This window comes from Barbatula barbatula, assembly GCF_947034865.1.
Source record: "Barbatula barbatula genome assembly, chromosome: 1".
Taxonomy (NCBI): domain Eukaryota; kingdom Metazoa; phylum Chordata; class Actinopteri; order Cypriniformes; family Nemacheilidae; genus Barbatula; species Barbatula barbatula.
The window spans coordinates 7,199,855-7,223,624 of record NC_136766.1 but is presented as its reverse complement, the minus strand read 5'-3'; the positions used below and the strand labels follow the sequence as shown (position 1 = coordinate 7,223,624).

General features: G+C 38.2%; 4 protein-coding genes across 12 annotated transcripts in view; 2 read left to right on the top strand and 2 right to left on the bottom strand.

The window, feature by feature from the left end:
• The first annotated feature begins 3,537 nt into the window (after positions 1 to 3,537).
• On the top strand, positions 3,538 to 10,111 carry LOC306900676 (adhesion G protein-coupled receptor G3-like). Of its 3 annotated transcripts, none has more exons than XR_013787315.1 (14): positions 3,538 to 3,610; positions 3,871 to 3,952; positions 4,085 to 4,312; positions 4,433 to 4,613; positions 4,693 to 4,831; positions 5,458 to 5,574; positions 5,678 to 5,800; positions 6,730 to 6,775; positions 6,867 to 6,964; positions 7,047 to 7,162; positions 7,805 to 8,073; positions 8,358 to 8,463; positions 8,645 to 8,848; positions 9,317 to 10,111. XR_013787315.1 is itself a non-coding variant. In XM_079467866.1 (14 exons), exons 1-14 carry the CDS (start codon positions 3,608 to 3,610, stop codon positions 9,439 to 9,441), a joined length of 1,914 nt encoding a protein of 637 aa, XP_079323992.1. In that variant the 5' UTR covers positions 3,538 to 3,607; the 3' UTR covers positions 9,442 to 10,111. The 3 variants fall into 3 exon arrangements, 2 of the variants coding, with proteins under 2 accessions (XP_079323992.1, XP_079323993.1); XM_079467866.1 differs by having other exon boundaries at positions 8,568 to 8,848; XM_079467867.1 differs by lacking the exon at positions 3,538 to 3,610 and having other exon boundaries at positions 3,870 to 3,952; positions 8,568 to 8,848.
• Positions 10,112 to 10,314: 203 nt separating this feature from the next.
• adgrg3 (adhesion G protein-coupled receptor G3) lies at positions 10,315 to 15,130 on the top strand. 2 transcript variants are annotated; one of them, XM_079474494.1, is made up of 12 exons: positions 10,315 to 10,468; positions 10,684 to 10,762; positions 10,870 to 10,963; positions 11,353 to 11,487; positions 11,671 to 11,784; positions 11,873 to 11,921; positions 12,010 to 12,101; positions 12,518 to 12,633; positions 13,359 to 13,624; positions 13,731 to 13,839; positions 13,922 to 14,208; positions 14,523 to 15,130. In XM_079474494.1, the coding sequence occupies exons 1-12, from the start codon at positions 10,405 to 10,407 to the stop codon at positions 14,711 to 14,713; spliced, it is 1,596 nt and encodes a 531-aa protein (XP_079330620.1). In that variant the 5' UTR covers positions 10,315 to 10,404; the 3' UTR covers positions 14,714 to 15,130. The 2 variants fall into 2 exon arrangements, with proteins under 2 accessions (XP_079330620.1, XP_079330621.1); XM_079474495.1 differs by lacking the exon at positions 10,870 to 10,963 and having other exon boundaries at positions 10,328 to 10,468.
• Positions 15,131 to 16,863: 1,733 nt separating this feature from the next.
• sinhcafl (SIN3-HDAC complex associated factor, like) lies at positions 16,864 to 21,155 on the bottom strand. 4 transcript variants are annotated; one of them, XM_079460707.1, is made up of 6 exons: positions 20,978 to 21,155; positions 19,566 to 19,706; positions 19,147 to 19,246; positions 18,923 to 19,037; positions 18,696 to 18,840; positions 16,864 to 18,612 (listed from the first exon to the last, which is right to left on the bottom strand). In XM_079460707.1, exons 2-6 carry the CDS (start codon positions 19,691 to 19,693, stop codon positions 18,432 to 18,434), a joined length of 669 nt encoding a protein of 222 aa, XP_079316833.1. In that variant the 5' UTR covers positions 19,694 to 19,706; positions 20,978 to 21,155; the 3' UTR covers positions 16,864 to 18,431. The 4 variants fall into 4 exon arrangements, with proteins under 4 accessions (XP_079316833.1, XP_079316832.1, XP_079316835.1 ...); XM_079460706.1 differs by having other exon boundaries at positions 16,969 to 18,612; positions 19,801 to 21,085; XM_079460709.1 differs by having other exon boundaries at positions 16,969 to 18,612; positions 18,959 to 19,037; positions 20,978 to 21,085.
• Positions 21,156 to 21,806: 651 nt separating this feature from the next.
• Positions 21,807 to 23,770, bottom strand: part of dennd5a (DENN/MADD domain containing 5A) — a 31,053-nt gene continuing 29,089 nt past the window's right edge. For all 3 annotated transcript variants that reach the window (XM_079456761.1, XM_079456760.1, XM_079456759.1), the window contains 2 exons: positions 23,553 to 23,721; positions 21,807 to 23,397 (listed from right to left, as the gene is read on the bottom strand). In XM_079456761.1, coding sequence (XP_079312887.1) covers positions 23,214 to 23,397; positions 23,553 to 23,721 — 353 coding nt within the window. In that variant the 3' untranslated portion in view covers positions 21,807 to 23,213. The remainder of the gene's footprint in view (positions 23,398 to 23,552; positions 23,722 to 23,770) is intronic.

Sequence of the window (23,770 nt, the reverse complement as noted above, 5' to 3'; positions counted from 1 at the left end):
TGCCACAATTCTGTGGTTACTCCTGGGTTAACTACATACGACATTACTACAAAAATTGCAGAGAGACAATGCAAATCTAAATACTGATCAGATCGTCAAGATAGTTCATTCCCTGTTACCCTGTGCTGCGGCCCATAAGCAGCACCAGATGTCCCATGTGCGTAAATGAATAAATATGGTTAAAAAACAGCCATATTCTGACAGTAACATACTGTTTTTATTAAAACAGTAATATACTGTAGAAAACAACGCATCCTGGGCAATTTAAGAAACTATTGTTCATTTACAGCCATCTGTCAGCAGCAATCTACTGTTTTTCTGCAATACCGTTTTGTACTGTAGTACTGTGCAATGCATTGTGGGCTGTATCTTTAGACCCTGCTTCAATAAGAATGGACATTACATATTTTTTTGTTTAGACCAACAAAAATGCATGTTTCTATCATTTTCATGATACCTCACAGATTGTTAACTAAGTTAATGGTAACCTCGTTGTCTTGCCCCTGTTATATTTTATTTGATTATGTTATGTTTTTCAACTAGTTGTACAACACAGGATTTGATTTATTTAATGTCCATCCCAGTGGACATGCGGTCTTAAAAATGGAAATAAACGTAGCGTTTTTTGTCACGTGCCGCTGCCATGGTAAATCGTGCTATCTTCGCTCAATTGATGATGGCTTTTTAGAGCCGCGGTGCACAAGCGTCACCGAAGGTGAACTTACTCAGAGTGGATTGAACTATGAATAAATATGATCAAATCAGCCATCAATTATAAGCAGAAACCCAACAGGCGCAATCAGACATATAGGGCCTATATATAGGCTACACATGTGGTACTCAGACTGAAATACTGCAAAGAATATTTGTTTTTTCTATTTACTTATTGTATTACTCAGTCCCACATATATGTATTTTGTTAGCATTTTTTTTACTTTGACTTCTATCACACTGTTAAGGTTTAAATTATTATTCACATGGTTAAAACATGCAATTTGATGTTGCTTCAGTTGGGGTTTCCAGTGTTGTGGACTTTAAAAAAACATCCAAATCCTATTTTTAACATTTGTTTCTACATTAAAAAAGAATTAATGTCAACTGAAAATTTTTGCATATTCTTTTAGCAAAGGAAAATACCAGATGTTAAATTACAGTACAATCCAGCTGTGACTCAAAAGGAAGAGCTGGTGGTCGGGGACCACCAGAAAGAACTTTAGTCTTTTTTTAATTTGTTTCAAAATGTTTAGTTACATATGTGTTTACGATAATGTTGTACTTGTGTTATTTGTTTGATTAATGGCTGCCAAACATTTATGTAATTGACATTCTACTATTTTAATTTTCACGTTTGATTTGCTGTTCACTATAAAAAATGTCCACAAGTAATAAATTACAGTATATTGATAGTCCACAAATAATGTGTTATTGTTCGGTCCGACTGGACCAATTTTGGACCTTTTTAGAAACTGTCAATTTAAGACACGTGTAGCAAAGTTCGTAGAAGGGAAGGAAGGAGGCGGGAACCGGCGAACATTCAACAATAATAAAACTTTAATTAAACAAACAATAAACACGGAAGTTGCCGACAGCCACCTCACGGTAGACTGTCGGCCATAAAACATACATAAACTAAACACATTTCCGGGCCCGGTCCTCTCTCGTCAACAGTCCTGCCGAACATCCTTTTAAGCTCCCAATCTCCTCCGTGATAAGATGCGGGACCGGTGCGCGCACAGCTGCTTGCACTTATCACTCACGCCACCGGCCCCGCGTCACGGCTCTCGTCCCGCCTTCCTCACCACATACCCCCATCACCCCTTACAGGCCGGGGGCACCACCGAGACTGTACCTACTCCCCCCCCGGGGAGCCAGTCTCGGAGTCCGCGGCGCCTGGGGGTATGCACCGGCGAGACGAAAGAACGGAGACGGGAGCCCCCGGAGCGACAGGGACGAGAGAGGGGAGAGAGGAAAAGAAAAAAATTGTCCGGTTCCCTGACAAGCTGTCGCTCGGTCCTCAGCCAGCCGAGAAACTCTTCCTCGCGGTGCCATGCGATGGTACTGGACGCTCGGTGGACGGCTCGACCCTCCTCCGCCCCCTGGCGGCCGGCGATGGCCCTCCAGCTGAGGGCAGCTGGTCCTCCGTTCCCTGCTCCTCCCCATCATGGCGGCTGGCAGCAGGCTCGGCCCACGGCGAACGGGCCTTGGCTCCCTCCTGGACGGCAGCCACCCCAACTCGACCCAGGAGCACGGCAGCGAGGTCCTCGTCCCATCCGACTTCTTGATCCAGCACCACCGCCTCGGGCAGCCACTCGCGGACTTCCCCCGTCCGCGCTGCCCGAACTCCTCAGCACCGCGATCACCCTCGGCAGCGAGGGCTCTCTGACAGCATGTCCCTCCTTCCTCCCGGGTTTCGGCACCAATGTAGCAAAGTTCGTAAGAAGGGAAGGAAGGAGGCGGGAACCGGCGAACATTCAAATACTAAAACTTTAATTAAATAAACAATAAACAATGAACAAACCGGCAGCCACCTCACGGTAGACTGCCGGCCATAAAACATACACAAACTAAACACACTTCCGGGCCCGGTCCTCTCTCGTCAACAGTCCTGCCGAACATCCTTTTAAGCTCCCAATCTCCTCCGTGATAAGATGCGGGACCGGTGCGCGCACAGCTGCTTGCACTTATCACTCACGCCACCGGCCCCGCGTCACGGCTCTCGTCCCGCCTTCCTCACCACAACACGTAAACCTGAATGTGACCTGACACCAATTGACCACTGAATAGAGAGACTACGCCATCCTGGATACTCGCCAGGGACGAGAAAGTATTCTTATACTTAAGGCACACAGGTTCATTTCATTAAGCGGCAAGAGACGCGAGCGTAGAAATATAGTGTTATTAAAAGATCCTAACACAATATCATATCACTTAAAACAAAAAGGAAAAAAGCCTAAGATGGCAAAATACAGCAATAAGCAACCTGTGCCAACAGATGCTTCCAAACCAAAAGAGGCACAACCGCAGGAGCACAACAGGCCGCACAACATCTCAAACTGGTTACACCGGTACACACATTCTCACGTGCAGACAACACACAGAACACCGCCACCCCAAACTCAGCCCCCACCTTCGACACTCAGCTCCCGTAAGAAATGTATAGAAATAGGTTTGGCAAAACAGTTGGCACAAGTTTCAATAAGGCCGCAGGCACTCTGCAACTCCTGTGCACTACAGTGCAGTATTAGTACAGACCCATCTGTGTTGCTTTATCTGTCTGCTGGGCATTAGACATGGTCTGTTGTTATATGCTTTAGCTATAAGCAGATAGATCCCAGATAATGGGTTCTCCAGACATGCTCAAATGCATCCTTGCCCAGAAAGAGAAAATATTTTATTAAGATATGATATGATCTGTAAACAGCAAAATGGGTCATTATAGAATTATATCAATGCAAATGAATGCCATTAAATGAATGTGAGAACAGGAGGGCTCTTGTCTCTGGCCAACGGTAAAGCCAGGGAGGGATTTCTGAAGCCACAAGATTTGTGTTTGGCTAATGTTTACTAGTTTTACAGTAGAGCTGTCACAACATCCACGGAAAGCAGAATGGTAAGTAGAGAAAACCAAATTAAAGATTCAGAAAAATATATATATGTGTGATGGTAAAGAGTGTTTTTATAACTAAGGCACTTTAAAAAAGAGAGACGTAAACTTTAGGGTGTTTAAAATGAATTGAATGCTAAAAGAATGAAGGAACTTTTGACTAATATATAACCAAAAAGTATGTGATTTTACTGTCAGTTTGTCTGCGATGGTCTTACTGTAAGTTTGTTTACTGTAATTGCCATGTCTGTTTTACCTCCAAAAAGTTGTTCCACGGAGTTGCATATATGACACAGCTTCTGGTGGTGATCCTTTACATAGAGGGTTATGAAACATGTCTTCCAAATGGTAACCACTAAAAACCACTTATTTGCAAAGTTTGGTACATTCATCCAAAAATGAAAAGAATTTGAGAAAAGAAAGATATTTGTCGGATTGTAACTAACACCGCCTAATTATTTTCTTTTCTTACCTGTCAAGGAACTCTAATACGATACAATAATACTAGAATGGAGCTTACCATCTCAACAGGACACAAAATTACCGTGAATGACACCATTAATGAATTACTTTGTAGTTTTGGGAATTTTCCATGCTATATTGAATGTTCCTTTCACAATTTCTTTGAAAACGAAAACTTCACCACACCAAAAGATATATTTGTACATGAAGAAAATCGTACATCTACTACAGTGGACTTTATCATAGGTAAGAAAAGAGTTATCTTCCATATGTAAATGGGTGTTCATTGCATTTATAAAGTAACATTGATGAGAGAAATGTCGGTCATAGGGTGGTGTTTTACTTAGCAGTTACCTTTTCTTCCAGGTGACGCAGAAGATGGTTACTCATTTTGTTCTGTGATAGCATGCTTGCTAAATGAAACAGATAATCTCTTGAAAAAAAAAGAGGTACAAATGAAGATCCCGCACGATCTGTTCAACATTCCAAATATAAAACAGATGTGTTTTAAGCACCTTGTGAATGTAACCTACGTGAACTACACTAGGTAAATTGATGCTTTGTTTTTAAGAACTCTTCATTAAAGTATGATCCTATGATCATGGTTTTATGTTAACTCTATGCAGGGTGGAGAAGAAAGCCGTAAACAAAGCTATAACGTTGTCTAGTCAATCCCAGATCTACAGTGGTGAGGATCTTTCCTTGAGTGTGGTTAAGATGAATTTGAACACGACAAACCAGTCTGTATCAGTCGCCGCTCCACTTGTAAGACTTCAATCTCATATGCAGTATGTCTTGTACAGCGTTCACATTGTTTCTGGAAATAACTCGTAACATGAATCATTCATGTTTATTACACCTGATTGTTGATGACAGTAAACGGTTACATTAAAGAGATAGGTCATCATTTGCTCACCCTCTTGTCATTTTTAACCCCTATGATCTTTATCTATGAGAAAGAAAGTCATTCAGGTTTGAAATGACGAGAGGGCGAGTAAATGATGACAGAATTTTCACATTCGGGTGACTTATCTTATTTACTGTATTCATTTACCTTTGTGTGCTTTTGCAAAATGTTAAAACAAAGTTGGGATGTTGCAGTATAGTATTGACAGTAACCACCACATGCAAATACAATATTTTCCAATATATTAACTCTTTGTGCTTTCAATCATTTAATATATATTTGATTCCAATATACTGAAACAATATTGTATTATATTTTATACACTATATACATCTTCCATTATATTTATTTCCATATAGTTTTGTTTCATTAATCTGTAATGTAAATTCTTGATTATTACAATTTTGTTAATACTATTTAACTCCAGAATGTGTTTATACTACCCACTAGCATACTGCATATCTGCATTCTTATTATTTTTAAGCTATTTCATCAAAGCACTGAAATACAAACGTGGATTCCATTGGAGGCTTTCCCAAATGTTTCAGATGACCAGCCCAAAGTGGGTATTGTTACCTACCAGTCTGCTGAACAATTTACGGTAAGGTCAAATCATCACCTTGCAAAATGTATTGTTTGCCTGGTTGATTGTTAGAAAGTAGTTGTGGTTGTTGTTTTAATGTTTCTCAAATATGTTTTTTCAGTTCGCTCTGAAAAAAGGAGTTCTTGTGTCAAATGTTATACGGATCGAAGTTCCTGACCGCGACATAAAAAATTTGGCCAATCGACTTTCAATACATTTCCCAATAATGGATTCAACTCCAACTGTAAGTGCAGAGCCGTCGTTATGTTTTTATCTATAATTCCGTAACACATGAAAAATGTTATAACATTGTATTATTCATTTCGATACGCCTTATTGTACATGCTGTGTGCTCGCTCAATGGCACCCTGTGCTGATGAAATCATTCTTAGAGTTTAGTTCTCATTTAGGAATAGTTTTTTTCGAAAAGCAAAAAATCTGTTGTGTTTGCGTCTATGAGCAACATTGTTGCGAAACGTCCAAGAGAATGGAGGTGAGGTGGCTTGACTTCTTATAGGCTGTTAGGATGATTGCTGTGATTGTTTACCGAAAGCCAGCCGAGTGAATTATGTGCTCCTGCCGAACCTTGTTAATAGAACATCATTTATTACCTGAGAATGAGCTATTTCTGTGTACGTACACCGCAGGTCCCCTTGCATGTAATTCGCCATGTTCTGTCAGCCGTCGTAGTGTTTCGAAAGGGAGGGGTGGAGTGTTGGTTGATTGCGATTCGTAACTTCGCCGCTAGTTATTTTTCTAAATTATTACAATTTTTCTTAAAACTTATTTGGAACTGTCGCGTTACAAAGTTTGTTGTCTTAAAAGGTTTTAAAGTAAAAACATGTCATTTTGTCATATATATGAATAATATATATAAATATACCCTGAATATTGAGTTGTTCAGTGAGTTGTAAGGAATTGAATCGCACTTCAACATGTCAAAATAAAGTGACAGCTGACTTGAGCCAGGTGGTAATGATTTACTGTTACTGTGTTAATCCAGCTGATATGTCCATTTCTGGGAATTTTTTTCATCATCATAAAACCTTCGCTAAAAACATTCTCTCCAGAGGGCCTCGCACAGCATGTTCGCACCGGGCCTCGAAACCCCCCATGTTCTCAAAATTCCCAAATACATCATTTGTTAAGTAATTTTTTTATAATTCTGTTTAGGAGTTCGAGAACTATACCATTTCTTGTCAGTTCTTTGATGAAAAAGGTAGGTTTTCTTATTGAAAGATCTTGTAAGTATAACATTATATGGTTTAGTCCTTTAAATGAATACATATGTTTTTGTTTATTGTCGGTAGAAAACACATGGGATACCACTGGTTGTGATACCAACAAACACAATAATAGTCTTGTGGAGTGTCTGTGTGACCACATGACCCCATTTGCTGTGCTTCTGGTGAGTATGAAGCCATCAATACTGAGAAAAAGGAAGCTGTAAATGATTGTGTGCTTCACGCCATCCCTGTTTCTCTAAATAGACTGAGCCGAAGATCGACCAATATAACTGGAAAATACTGTCAATAATTAGTTACATAGGCTGCGGTCTGTCTGCGTTCTTTTGCGGCTGCTCCATCTTGTCCTATATTGTCGAAGGGTAATGTTCTTTCAGATTTTTTTTAAATACAGCTCTGGAAAAAGTAAGAGTTCACTTCAAATTTGCCTTTTATCAGCATTTAAACGTGGTTTGCAGCCATTTTATTGTCTTTTACATTCCCACTAAAGCAAACCTCAGGAATGACAGGAATTCTCCCAACATCAATGTGAAGAGCATGCCAAAACATTTCAATTGTTGAAAATCAGGATTATTTGAGCAAATATAATGTTTTAACTTCCTAAATACATGTGAGCATTTGTGTATAAAATGAATATGAGCTTGTTTTCTTTGCTGTACTCAATGAAACATGGCATACTTTTACCAGTTTGGGAGAATGTATTTAGTTCACTAAATAAAACAAAAGTGATATTTTGTTTTGTTAACACAAACCTATGAAATAATTTTGGTGTAACCCTTAATTTTTTCAGAGCTTTATGTATTTAGATGAATGTATATCTATAAATAGATAGAAATTTCAAAACATTCACATATAAATATGCTCATTTTTAATATGAATGATCAGTAAATTGTTGTAAATTATTTTAAATCTTATAGCTTCTAAAGAGCAGTACTTAACTGTGCAAGGTTCTGACACATGTTTTTTGTCAATTGTTTTCAATAAGTATGATGTGTGTTTTACAGTAATAGAAAAAAAGAAGTGTCCAGGAGCATCCATGTGTCTCTGAGTGCCGCGCTGTTTCTCCTCAACATCACCTTTATGCTCAGCGAGTGGGCTGCCACAATAAATCAAGAAGGAGTGTGTGTGTTTGTCGCTGTTGCGATACACTACAGTCTGTTGTGTTGTTTCACCTGGATGGGCATTGAAGCTCTGCACCTCTACCTTCTTCTGGTCAGAGTGTATAACATTTACATCAAGCACTACATGACCAAGCTCTCTCTGATAGGATGGGGTGAGAAATACAACCAATCTTAGATTAACATGAAGCATACAGCAGATAGTGACTAACATACACGAAGCATTGCTGCTCAAAACACAATTTGGTATTTTGGAAGGAGGCTTTTAGCGGTTTTACTTTAACTTCTGATCCTAATTCAATAACTTTACCAATGTTTTTATAAGGCAAGCATGCTGTTTTTGTAGAGAGTCCAGACCATGTGTTCAAACCAGATAAATGCGCAATTGAAAATTTGGGAATAAAATGTGGCTCATTCTGTGATCTTGCCCTTTTGACAGGAGTTCCTGCAGTTGTTGTTGGGGCCTTGCTTATCCCTTTTGGCCATAAACCTTTTTATGGCACCAAAGAGATGACATTTTCAGAAAATGGTACATCACATAAAATGTGAGTCTTTGAACAATAAAGTTCAGACAAACGTAGTTAAATGTAGCACATTCAATAACCTGCTCATCAAGGTTTGAAGCAAACTTTTGTTTTGTTTCTTACAGTTGCTTGATCACAGAAGCTTACATCACCTATGCCGTAAACGTCTCCTACTTTACCCTTATATTCCTGTTCAACACAGGGATCCTGATCATAGTGTCTAAAAAGATATTTTTGCTGCGAAAAATGGACAACAAACACCGTAAGATGCCGGCGTGTAAGGATGTAGGCACGGTGCTGGGCCTCATGTGTCTGCAGGGTACCACATGGGGTTTGATCTTCTTCACTTTTGGATATACAAACTTACCCATTCTCTACCTGTTCTGCATCTTAAATTCACTGCAAGGTAGATTCCTGGTAAAAAAAAACAATAGGAAACAATATGTCAGGAATGTCAATAATGTTTAACGCAAAATGTGCGGAAAATAAGGCAGTATAAAGTAGATTAGTTGATGAAAAAAAATTAAGTTTTGAGGATTAGTGCGGATGAGATGATAAATGTAAATATCAATGTAAATGTATATATAAATGTACTGGACTCCCCATGCAGTGGTGTTATAGTGACTCATGTGACACCATCACTGGCTGACAAAAAAGCAAAAAAAAAAAAACCTTATCCTCTGTGAAACCAATAAAATAAACATGATGTGAAGACTCAAGAGCAGCGTAAGGGTCATACGTTTGAATAATGCTTAAATGCCATATGCATAAATGTACAACTTAAATGTATTGATTTTAGTTTTCAGTTCAATCTGAGAAATGGATTTGTTGTGAATATGTATAAAAACATGAAATTCGTTCTGTCTGTTCACAGGATTTTATATCTTTGCTTGGATGTGCATAGCAGCCAGGAAGAACAGAAAGGAACCACTTTATGACAATAAATCCACTACAGTCATCTCCAAATGTGACCCTGAACCACAAACCGGTCTTAAGTAGCACGGGAACATTGTATGGGCCAAAATTTTTGATTTTCTTTTGCCAAGAATCATAAGGATATAAAGTAAAGATCATGAAGATATTTTCTAAATATACCACCACAAAAATATATCGAAACGTTTTCTGAGTAGATGCCCGCTCTTTGGTACTCCTTGGTATGTAAAGCTTAGAATTTCAGCTATCCACAAAGCCATTACAGTGGTAAGCCAATAGAGAGTGTTAAAACCAACCTGTTTCTTCTAGCAAAACGCCTCTGTTTAAAAACATTTAAAAGGTGATTTTCTCATTATAATTATTATTTTTGCGAGTTATATATAGTCGTATCTCAGTTAAATATAGTTCCTTCCTATATACATCAATTGAAAGCTTATATAGCTTTGAGATGATGAATAAATCTCAATTTTACAACATTTACCCACAACACCGGTTTTTACGCATTTCAACAGTTCAGTTGCGTGTTGGATCTTTTCTTTTCTTTGAAAATTTCCCATTGACACAAGAGATTGCACCCTGATCCTCTAAAACACACGCTGCCACCTGAAAGCGAGAAATGAGCAGTTTTTGCAACAGCACTTCCTCTTCAGTTGATAATGACCTTCCTGTTTTCAACTGTAAACCTCAAAACAACATTACATCTCAATGTTAAAACAATAAATTGTAAATGAAATCTAAATCTGGATTTAGTTTCTTTATTGTGAGTGTGTTGAATTCAATAATAAATATATCACGCTTGTGTGTGTTACAATAATTATAATAGTGACATTTTATTGAAATATATGTGACCGCAAATATGCAGTATGATGGCCTAGTTTTTGCTTTGAAAATGTGCAGATTTCAATTTCAGTTGCATCATGGTAACATGATGAGGAAACCACAGAAATCACATGAGAGTGGCCTTTATGAACCCATGCTGAATGCTAAACTTATTTAAGGAAATAACACGAAGTGTTGGGTGAGAGAGCTATGAGAGACTTATACAGTGTTATTTTTTGGATATTATCTTCCACAATCGTAATAGCTGAAGAAGGTGAGTCTGAATATTCTCTTTGTTTTTGGATTCCAAAAGCCGATTTTGCAAAATCAAAGAGAGGTAACAAAACAAATGCATTTTTAAAAGTATCGAAGATATGTTATAATGTCCTGATATAAGTAATGAAATGAAATGAAATAATGAACAATAATTGAATAACTTGAAAACCAGGATTATTTACACATAGCTGTTTATTACATTAATGTTTACAGATTCCCAAAAAGAAATTGATGTACCATGTATTCATGTTGAAAATCATTGTTTTCGAAACGAGCCACTAAACATACCGAGGTGAGTTGGAAAGAAAAGAACATTGTGTTAAAGTGCAAGTTGAAAATGAAGTAAAATTCGATGAAAGCTTGAGACAATGAGATTTTTTGTGTTTGTTTTTCATACAGGTGTATAGAGCGTTATATGAGAAAATGTACAAATCGCGGCCGGTTTACGGGTATCAAGCCAGGCTATGGTATCCAGACAGTATCCTATTCAAATGTAAGACCATCGTTTCTCAATTATGAATGTATTTAACAGACACTTCTACATGATTCTCACAGACAAAGTATCACCACATACTAGGCATGAGCCGGTTTGATAATTTGACGGTACGATAGCCTTAAGCAAAAAATATTGAGGGTTCACGGTAGGACGGTATTGCTACTACGGTTTTAATGTGTTCTTTTAAATGTCTGCTTTTCCCCATTGAACATTATTATGAAGACTATAACTAACTATATACATATAAAGAAATATTAAAGTCCGTCATACACTGTCTGGCTGAGTAATATTTAAAAACAATCGTGTCGAAAATGGTTAACATCTTCTGAAGAGGTCTATACGGTCAGTTCATGCGGTGTATTGTGTTTTTCTTTTTGTTTAAACAGGCCACGATGAATATGCTAGAAGGATACACAGTTCACATCCCCTCCGAGGCAGTACAGAAGGGCAAAAATGAGAATGGGGAGATTGGAAACAATATTAACTTTATTGTGTTGGTTGTAAACAAAACCTTATTCGTGGTCAGTGACACTTTTGGCATTTGGAAAATTGCAGAGATTATAAAAATGATTTTAGCGATCAGTTGCTAGACACAAAAGCAAACGCTTTCATAGAAGACATTGTCTTGAGTTTTACATGAGCGCTTTATACCCCTGTGGCTTTCTCTCTGAGTGCATTAAATGATTCTAAACTATGTGTTACAGACAAACTCAGTTTCTGACATCATTGGAGAAAATGTGTTGGGTGTCTGGCTTGGTGCGACAGAAGTTCGCAACCTTTCTGAGCCTGTTAAGCTCAAATTCAAAAACACCAATCAGGTGAGGAGATTTCTCAAGACAATGTGATGTAACCATAACGTAAAGACCAAATGCATTGCCAGCATTGTAAAGGCTTTTGTAATTGCAGACTGATAATGGAGTCTGTGTCTTCTGGCATCTTGACGAAAAGACGGGTGGTCAGTATTCAGGTTCACTATCGTAATCTTGTTTGAATTGATGCTTTTACAGTGACATGTTATAATGTTTAGTGTGTCTGTTTCTCAGGTTACTGGAGTACAGAAGGCTGTAGCACTAGAGTACAGAATGATGAATTTGTGTGCAGCTGTGATCATCTCAGCTTTTTTGCAGTGCTCATTGTAAGTTATACTGTCTTGCAGTCACTTCCCTGCTAAAAGAAACAGTAGAATCGGAAATGTAATGGATTAAATTGTTGTAATGGGAATTGGGATTAAAAAACGCTGATGGTGTCTACTGGTATATGATGGATTCTACTGGTGGGATGTTGTCTGGCAGATGGGAACCAATGGAACACCATTCAATCCGATTGGACAAATGCGCAAAATTAATTTTGCAATGGCTTTAATGGGGGGAAAAAAACTAATGGTATTTTAATTGAATCCATTTGGATTTCTGTGATGTTTCTGCTGTTGTTTAGCAGGATTTCAATATTAATTCAATATTAATAGAACCTGTAATATTATAACTTCACCTATGTTGTAAATGTCTACAAAAACTGTCAAATATCTATTTCTGATCTCAATGTTTCTCATAGAATCCTAAAATTCCCGAAGAGATCCATATCGTCAATCTCAGCTACATTTCATATTTCGGCTCAGCCCTTTCAATCGTGTTTTCAGGTCTCGTCATCGTCATATTTCTTTGGCAGAGGTAAGCAGATCATCGCAAACGTTCATTCCGGACCATGGCCGAAATGTTAGATCCAAACTATGGCTACATGCTAAAATGGTTACATGCTACAGATTCAAGTTTTAGATGTAGGTCCCTAGTTCTCACACTAAGCCTCAATATGTCATTATTTCTGGAAATGGCTGTTAGACCAATGGTTGAGACGTATACGCTTCTGCCGAAGACCGACTGAAAAGGGAACGTACCTTAAATAGATAACTTGATGAGACAAAAAAAGAGATTGTTGAAAGGTCTCAGTGGCAAAGAGAGTGACACCCCTATCACTTTTCAACCTTATTGTATCTGTATACAATACAAACCCAACATTTGATATAGAATAACAGAATAATGTAGGAAAAGGTCCCTTAAAATTAATATAGGATAATGACATTAAACAAAGAAATTATGTTTGTCTCTACTCTCAAGCTAGAGCTACAGAATCTTTTTCCAGGTGAATCTTACAAAAAACATTGAACTGTGCCACACCACTGAAACTACTGTACCTGTCACTTGCGGAAAAGCAGATTGAAACCCAGATGGTTAAAGATCATATCCGATTACAATTGTTTGCTTTTCACCCTTGGCATGCAACACATAGATCAAGAAGATAAGACCCTCTCAGCGATTTCTCAGAAACATGTGCCAGTTTAAGAATGAGCTTTGTGTGGTGCATCTTCTAATAAGATCTTTCAATGTCCTCCCCACAGAAAGAAGCAGTCTGAGAAATCCGTCATGATTCACGTACAGCTCGCAGGCTCTCTCTTCTTGCTGCACATCTCATTCTTGTGCAGCGTCGGGTTTTCGGACCGAGGTGATGAGGTATGCCTGTCTTTAGGACTTATTCTTCACTGGTGTCTTTTGGCCACTTTCTCGTGGACGGCCATCGAGGGCTTTCACCTGTACCTGCTGCTGGTGCGGGTCTTTAACATCTACATCAAGAGATATATGCTAAAACTAAGTCTTGCGGCCTGGGGTGAGTTCAAAAGTGCAATGGATGATCAAATCTTGAAGGACCATTCAAATACAAATGGTGTCCTCATGTATACTTTGCCTATGACAGTATGATCCGTTTCTTATAGGTTTACCCACAGCAACAGTGATGATATGTGGTTTATTTAGTAGACATACATCAGTTTATGGAAAATACTCTATTCATGAGGAAAACCCAAACTCAACAAGCACGTCTATGTAAGGCCCATTTTTGACACTTTTATTTCTTTGTGCGCTCTAAGCAAGAAAAATGTATTTATTGGCTTGTTCATTTATTTAGATGCTGGATAACCACCCAGACGGCAAGCTTCATTACAGTGAATGGTTATCTAGGCCTGGTGATGGTCTTTAACACGATAATGCTTGGGGTGGTGTTGGTCAAGATGCGTCAGTTAAGATCGCAGGACGTTCGGATCAAAGACAATAAAAGGCGGGTTTGGAAAGAATGGGCTTCTCTGCTCGGCCTCTGCTGTGTTCTGGGAATCCCATGGTCACTGGCTTTCTTCACCCGTATGCCTTTAAATCTCCCTGCTCTCTATATGTTCACCATTCTCAACAGTTTTCAGGGTAAGTAGACCCATTCATAACTCATAATAAGAGGTGTCAAAACATTTGTGTCCCCTGACTTTTATAAATCACTAATCTTATGTGGTTTAGAGTGTTATATTTATTAGATAAACTATTACCTAGAATCAAACTGGATGATTCATTTTCAACACATATAGAAAAATGTAAATATTGCTAACTTCATGTGAGGTAAACCCCCTATTGTACTGACCCTTTTGTTGACCCTTCAAACTATATTGACACTTGCTGTTAAAAGAACGAGACATTGTTTTGTCATTGCATTTTATCCCAACTATGTTTAATTCCTCTTCTAGGTGTTTTCATTTTCCTGTGGTTTCTGACTCTCACATGCAAAGCACGAGAAGAGGAATATGTCTTGTCAAAGGGAACGATTCACGTCAGCTTCCAGAATAATGAGGAACATGTGACCGCAGGTTTTGTTAATGGAAAACATAAACACACGTATGAACAGAATGAAAATGTAAAGGCTACAGTATGGTCTTAGTGTATTTTAGTATATTTTTATATGTGTATGTTTTTCAAACCGAGGCCTGCAGACCCTCGGGGCAGCAAGGAGGCACTATGGGAATGTCTATAAAACTGAAGCAAAGATACATACACAGGATATATTTTTATAAAATATGTTATTTCTAAATTGTAATTGGTAAATACTGTATATTGGTGTTGTGTGGTCTGTCTTTTTTCTCGTTGTCTTTAGTGTGCTCACCTGACAGTATTCTTTGTAAATAAATTTGGATGTTGTGTTCAAACTAATGTGTGTTGAAAAAAAAGTGAGTAAAGCTCAAACTCCTTATAATAACATTTATTTCAATACACAAATGCATTGGGAACACTGCACATTCTGTTCTGAATCAAAAGGCTTTTCAAACATTTACTGTATAAAATAAAAAATGGTTGAAGATTTAGCATTCTTGTGAATCACTTAACTAATATTTATTTGTATACCCACGGTTTTCTGAAAACTGCTTTACTTCTGTGTTGCAATGAGTCGACCGACTTCTGGCACCTGTTAACAGGTATTCCGGCCCAGGACGATTGCACTACAGACCACCATTCCTCTGCATTTCTTGGTTTTGCCTCAGAAACAGCGTTTTTGATGTCACCCCACAAGTTTTCTATTGGATTAAGGTCCGGAGATTGAGCCAAAACGTTAATCATAACGTTCATAACGTTAATCTTCTTGGTCTGGAACCAAGATGCTGCTCGCTTACTGGTGTGTTTGGGGTAGTTGTCTTGTTGAAACACCTTTTTCAAGGGCATTTCCTCATAAGGCAAGTTTTTCTTTTCTTTTAAGTATTTGAATGTACTCAAACTGATCCATGGTCCCCGGAACCCGATAAATAGGTCCATAGTATGAGAAACATGGCCATACCCTGATGCTTGGCCACCATGCTTCAATGTCTTCACAGTGTACTGTGGCTTGAATTCAGTGTTTGGGGGTCGTCTGACAAACTTTCTGTGACCCCTAGACCCAAAAAGAACAATCTTGCTTTCATCATTCCACAAAATATTGTGCCATTTCTCTTTAGACCAGTCAATGTGTTCTTTGGCAAATATAGTTTTTTTCAACAGTGGCACTTTGGGGGGGCTTCTTGTCGATAGCTTTGCTTCGCATAGGTGTCTTCTAATTTTTACAGTACTCACAGGTAAAATCAGACTTTCTTTGATCACCCTGGAGTCTTTGCCATTTTGGCTATTCTTGCTTGATCCATTCGAATGGTAGTTTTTAGTTTTTTACACGTCTTTCAGGTTTTGGTTGCAATTTTAAAGCATTTGATATCATTTTACCTGAGCATTTTACATTCACACTCCACAGAATTCATCAGCGTTGGTTTGGTTCCGATCGGGCAAAAATCCAGGGACTAGTTCATTTTAGCGGAAAAATTTGCATACCGGAAATGAAATCGGAGATCGGACCAAACACTTTGTTGTGCGACATCCGGTTTACGAGCATTGAGCCCAAACGCATTGGCCATCGCTATAGCGCCACCTATGGGCCGATTTGGCTGGTTCACTGTATCTAAGTAACCTGCACAGATACAACCAACTGACAAAGTGTCGAGTTTCTACGATTTACGGTTTGGGCTGGGCGACGCGTTTTAAGGCGGAAAAATAATAAGAATAAGAATAAGAATAAAAATCCTTACAAAAACAATAGGTTTTCAGCCCTTCGGGCTCGAAACCCTAATAAAAGAAATGTCTATGCAGTGCATACTGTAGAAAAAACAGACAGTATGAGCTCAGCATAAATGGAAATTTCCTCAGTATTGTTTAAAAACTATCCCATGGAAATACATTAAGAAGCAGGCTAACTAAATGCAAATTGGACATTAAAGATGCTTAAATATAACACAACTATGTTTTTTCAGGTTTTCACATACACAGATTTAGTTTTAGAAATAACTATAAATTATTTTTGTAATAAGATGCTTTCTGTCCTGCACGGAGTAGAAACGTATCTTTACACTAGAGTATATACAGCTGCCGTTATATTTGAGCAAAACATAAAGGTTTGAAGTAGGCAGTTCACGTTGTGTTATCTTATAAGGACCAAAGGCACATGCTGTTCAAAACACTTGCATTTACAACGCATATTTGACACCATCTAGTTTTCAGAAGTGGAATTTCAAGTGAAATAAGTTGGCATGTTTTCTCCAGTAAAGACTTATCAAAGTGTATCATTTGTATCCCCCTTCAAACAATATAGTTTATACACACACAAAAAAAAACAATGAAACATATTTAAAAAGTTTTATGAAAATACCAATGTAAAGAAACCAAGGTACAAAATCTTATCAATTGAAATATTACAAAAAGTATTAAAAAAGTGCACAAAAACTTCTTTACAGCATCAATTGAACAGACAGCTTGAATAAATAGCATAAGTTAAAAATGACAAACTCATGTGATGTAAGCATTAGCTAAATCTCTGGTAAGGCACATTTACATGGACCGAGAATGTGCCTAAGTTAAGTTAAAAACATTTTTCCCTGAACTTTATTGATTTCATATGGGCTCTCATGTTTTCCAAATAAGAGCACTTTGAGGCAACAACAACGCTGTCTCAAAGTATTGCTGGTGAATTAAAGCAAACATTCATTCAAATAATAGAACCAAAATCTAGCGAACCTCAAAATTCCATCGGTAAACTTAAATTTTGGCTTTTCTGTCATATCATTTCAATAAATTCACACAGCGAAAAGACAATCGACGAAACAAAAAACCAAAACATACACCAAGCTGCAAATAATACAACAAGTCTGAAAGACTAGCTATACAATTTCATCTTTGATGACCTTTAGTGTACTAAAAATATAGCAGGAAATAGTGAAGTGATGAAAGTACAGTATACATCCGATCATATATCTGAACAGTAATATTAGCTCTTTCTTGCTGTATTCGAGCACTCGCACATACCAACTATACAATCAATAACAATAAAATAAAAAATCATGCCTACAAATACAATATGCATGCTCATTGTGTAAATAAACCGTTTAAATACTCTGAGATATTGATTTTTTTTGCATCTTGGTCTTAAATACATACAAACCCGTAACGTTTTAAACCACTGAGAAATATCTTTACGCCAAACCAGGAAAATTAGACGTGACAGATCAAAAGCTGAGGTGTATTCTAGTTGTGAATATTGTGCCCGTGTCAAACAACTCAATTTAATTATGCATTATAGCACAGCTCACAACTTAAATTCAAGCAGAAGACTGCAAGACCGAGTAAAATATAACATCTGCTTAAAATGCCACTTGTTTCATTAATGCCTCCGCTATCATTTTAAATTAAGCTTTACATCATTTATGCCCGTTTCATGTGTAATGCACAAAACTAAATGCCAATTAGAAGTCTTTTGGTGCACTGGAATGGAAAATAAAGATTATATTTACAAACACTGGTAACCCCAAAAACGAAAAAATACAGTGTAAAAAAACAGAATACATTGACTTTCCTAACGCTGGCCTATAAATACTTCCTAATGCCCCAATTTTTTTCCTTTTCTGTTTTATAAAAAAAAGGTACAACTTACAGTATACAAAAAGTCATAAAAAATACAAATAATACAAACTGTGGGGGGGGGGGGAATTCAACTCCTACGGTTAACTATCAAGGGGAAGATATCAGAGTCTACCACTGGAGACAAAGCTATGTGGTCCTCAAAGAGACAGTCTGGAGGTGTTACACGTGGATCACCACGCCTCCTTCATGTCCTCTGGGAGAGGAGAGGGAAGTGTTTGAGGGATCTGCGAGTCTGAGGACGACGCAAGAGCCGGACGCTTCTTGGTGTTACAGCAGGGCTTGAAGAGGCGAGGATCGATGATCACCTCACCGAAACGTCCTTTGTAGACAATCCCGCAGCACACCTTCTGCCTGCAAGTATTGACAGTGCCATTTATTATCTCAACGATAATGCATTTCTTTAAAAGCATCGGTAAAAAGAATGAGGCTTGTACCTTTTCCAGTAAGACAGGTCAAGAAAGGAGAACCCTGATGGGTTTGGACGCCTCTGCTTGGTCTCGATATCTGATCCATCATCAGACTGATTACTGTGACTGGGAGACTGTGACATACTGGATGTAGTGCTGTGAGCGTCTGAATCTATAAAGACGAGATATTAGTAATACTCATGTTAAAAACGAAGTGAACATCACAAAAGACCGGCGAAACAAAGTCAACATACTTTGTCTTTTAAACTTATGAAGCTTTTTTAGTTTACTTTTCTTCTTCCCATCAATGTTTTTGACTTTCTTGGGTTTGGTGAGCTTAAAGCCAGGACCTGCTCTCGCATCCACCACCTTGGGGGCACAAAATACACAACGTCAAGATTTTTTAAAGTGCTGATTGATTTGGGTACAAACAGAAGATGAACTCGTGGTTGTATTTGAAGCGAACAGCCATACGTACATGGTTCCAGTTCTTTTTTGACCCATGTGGTAATTTCTTCCAGCGTTTTACCAGCAGTACGCAAGCATTGCAGATGTCTCCAACTCTATCCTCGGACAGACTGATAGACATATTGCAAATTAAATGACAGCAAATACAAACAGGCTGAAATCTATTTGTACATTTAAAGACAGGACGCATAAGAGACTTTGAACAAGAAAAATAAATGCCGTCGCCAAACAAAATATTGAAACAAATGCAAAAAAATATGAATTATAATAATATTTAAAAATAAGAAAAACGTATAGAAAAAAAATCTAAAAATGAAATCTTATCCAATCAAATCATTATTTGATAATAAAATCAAAATTCATTGCCACTTTCCCTCCTTTACAAATTGTTTACAAGTAGGCATGTATACATTACACAGCATCACTCACCCAAAGCACAATCTGAAGTTTTCCTCATATCTGCTGCTGTCGGTGAATCGAGAGCTCGACGATTTGGTTTTGCAAATACAACAACCATCGTTGCTGCGGTAAATCTTTGATTTATGAAAGCCGAACATCTTTTTACTGGATCTAGAAACAGATAAAAGAGAACACCGTTAAAGAAAAGCTCTCCTGTTCATTTTGCGCGGGTGATAGGAGGGGGCGGTACGACAATAGCCCTCACCTTGACAATTTCATAGTTTTTAGTAATATGTTGAAAGAGTTACTTAAAGAAGACACGCTCGCGCCCGACACGTTCCGGATGAAAGCGCGCCGTGTTTGTTTTGATGAATCCGTCGCGTCTGTGGCATTGACCTACTTTTGATGTTTGACAATAGAGTCGCTGCACCTTTTCCCCGAGATTATCGACCATTTCGCATAAAGCCGAGAAAAAAAATCACTTTTTTAACTAATGCACGACACTTTGATGATATTGAAATAAAAAGAAATGATCCGTGCAAACGTGTTTTGAACCGATCCAAGGCGGGGACCTAACCGGGATCCTCCAAGAATCCAAAAAGAATAGTAAAATGTGACGATTCATTATTGGAGCACTGCTGTTTGTTCATATCAGCACGGGTTTCAATACACAATTTAAAAAAATCTTTTTTTTTCGAATTATTTGACAAGAGCCTAGTGCCAATCGAAAGTAAAAAATAAAAAAGAGCGCATGTGGTTTTTTCCAGAGGTTAGGGCGTGGAAGATCAACAAGCATCGAATAAAACAACACGACTAACGTTACCTGTCTTACGTCTGAAATCTCACGTCATGTTTATGCATAATGGCGCGAGCGGACACATCAATGAAAACGCATGCCATGCGCGTACGAGTAACCAAATCAAACCTAACACGAGGCGCTCTGCGACCTCGCAACTTTACACTTATATTATTGGGACATGTGACGTACACTATTGCTCTAAACGACGTATTTAAAATCACGTATGCGCGTATTCACACCGCGTCCCGCGCGTAAAGACGTACACGCTCGCTGATATCTTTCTTAAAACTAACATAACCGTGCGTTTAACTTTACGTTAAACGTTTACAAAATAACAAAACGATCGTATTTCAGCTCAGTCGGGGCGACGCTACACGTGCCACGATTGAAACTCTGGCAGAAATAAAGCGCCAAAACGCGCCTGTTAGTGCACTAACAATAACAGCTAGCCCGTTAGCACGCCACCATGCCACGCTCCGCATCCACGCGCGCAAAGACCCATTGTTGACGTAAATAACCGCGACGTAAAACACGCAACATCACGCGCGCGACACATTACAAACTCGCAGTCGGACAACGCGCACAATTAAAACACGGTTCGGCATTCGTACAGTTAGTTCGCAGTAATAACAAAGGACTTCACCGTCAGAAACTTTGAATTCCGTCCGTTTTGTTCGTTCGCACTGCGCATGCCTTACTACGGCTACACGGAGCTGAATGGCGGGGCGGAGCTCGGGTACAAACATTGAGTAAAGGGGACGGTCGGAGGAAGACCATATAAGGAGCTCAGACGCCAAGTTTGAATATTCATTCGACCAATCACAGGACATCCCTCGCTTGCCATTTAAGAATGTTGCATGCTGGGGCGGAGCGGAGCGTAGCGCACGTACTGTATTGTTCTTGTTCTGACTCGCTTTATGCGCGAATGGATTCCGAAAATCTGATTTTTCGGGTCACAACAGACCGAGTGTTTAAAAAAAAAGCTATTTATTTGATCTGTTTTGATCGAGTAAGTCAAACGAAGTTTGCAAAAGGACTCTGCACATCATTTTTGCAAATGTGTCTATTAATGTCAGTTTAATGGCATCTTTCACATTTTAACATTCATTCTATGAACAAGAAATACCTTTGAAGTGTTGACCCGATTTGCAATTTGACATTCTATTCGCAAACTATTTTAAACAGTGTTTTGATTATTGTTTTACAGTTCTTAAAATGCTAGATTAACTAAATTTAGGCTCATTTCATTACACAATCAACAAATAAGAGGAAGACATTTTACAGACAAAGTAAAACGATCCTTTGAAATGAAATCATCCCTTACAAATATATATATATATATATAGCTTTATTTGTAGTAAAACCATAGTAACCACAATTTATTATGATCTCATCACAGTGACCATCCTATCTGTAGTAAACTATGGTAATACAAACGTTGCGAAGACAAACTGAAGCCTCACAGCAATATTATCGTCACTTTTAATAATACATTTTATACACTGTACACGGCTCTTCAATATATAACACTACATTACACTGCTTTGTCTATAAATGTATCAAGAGATAAAACACAAGGAAAATAATCCCAGAATGCTCATTTTGAAAAGCTGTTTGAAAAGGTATCCAAACAGTCATGGTGAAATTGGCACATAAATGTCAGCCGATAATGTGCTTCTCCCAGTTACATCCTGACTACAAAATATGCTACACTCCAAAACTGTGAATGACGTTTCATCTGTTTTTCAGATCTGTAAATATTGCATAGCAGAAACTGAGGTTTAAAGTGACAGTTCACCCAAAAATCTAAACTTTGTCATGACTTACTCAAATCTGTATACATTTCTTTGTTCTAAAGGTATTTATTTGCCCTACTGTGGCAGTTAACGGGGATGAGATCTGTTCGGATACTGACATTCTTCCAAATATCTTCCTTTGTGTTTAGCAGAACCACATTTTGTACACGGGTATGAGAGTGAGTAAATGATGACATCACTTTCGTCTTTTGGGTGAACTATCCCTTTACTTAGGGGTGGTACACAAACATAGCAATTGTGTCGCAGTTGAATTCACCTGCAGATAATGGCATTACCACTGGCCACGGTCCAAACCTGAGGGCTGAACTGATGGGGAATGTGACGATAAATTTAAGAGACACATTAATAGGAGGATGTATTAATAAAAAGGTTTATATAAGCCAGTAAAAGGTTGTAGGAACTACCTGGTGAAATGTTTCTTTCTGCGTTTATTGTTTTTAAAATGTGGACATCACTTTTATAAGTCATGTCTTTTATTTTAGAAGCTCACATAAAGATCTAATTTGGTAAGGTAAATGACACAAGCTCCCGGTTATACTTTTTCTAGTTTTTATCTTTTCTTTTTTTTCTACGTAAAAATATGAATTCCGCACGACTTGTACTTATAAAGCATACTTCTACATCATTTGCTTTAAACTCTGCATTGTGACAGTGGGGATTTGATAGGAGTACAGAGCAAGCAACCTGACAGACATATTAAAATAACACTGCTCTTTTTTCTTTTTTTGAAAATATAATACGTTTCCGTTTAAATATAGCCATTGTCAGCAGTCCACAACAACAAAAAATATTGAGCTTTCAATAAACAGTATAGCAAAGGTGGAGCTTTTCACCTTTCGTGAACAGTATGGATCAAAATAGACATATTTACATGTCTATGGCAACATTGTTGATAAAATTATGACACGTTTCAAAAGGCTCATTGCACTTAATATATGGCAAACATAACAGTAGCTTTAAAGTCGGCCTGGCTTATTCTTTTTGTTCAAGTCTCTCCATGTAAAAAAACAATTAGTTCATGGTCCCCGGTGATCTGTGTGTTAATTCCACGTTCAGATGATGTTATATCCCGATCCCTTTGACGAGAGAGGCCTCCAGAGTGATATTGAATTCCTGCAGAGTCTGTAGCACTCGAATCAGAGAGTTCACCAGAGAATGGTCCTTTAAGAGTGCTGTGTCCTCATACATCTGTGCTGTGATTGGACATTCGGCTAGGAGAGCTATCCAGTGGTGTAGCAGGTGATCTCTGTGAACAGAAAGACAACATCAGTCAACAACACTGAACATGAAGAAACATTTGGAGGGGCATAGCGGTAAACAAGTGAAATGTAAACAAGTGAAATGTAAACAGGGTTCATTTTAATTGTATATAGAAATTTAAGAAAAAGGGTAAAAACAAACCTGGCCCCAAGACACACAAGCATCTGAAACTTCCCATCCTTGCCGATGTTTCTAGGTGTGCTGTTGATAGCCTGCATGAAATGGCAAAAATGTCGTGCCCTCATCTGCCAGTTCTCATCCGGGGTAATCTGGCTCTGAATGGCACCCTCAAAGTAAACTTGAGCTTTTTCTGAAAGAATAAAGCATGTAAAAAATGTTTTATTACACACCCCTGGAAA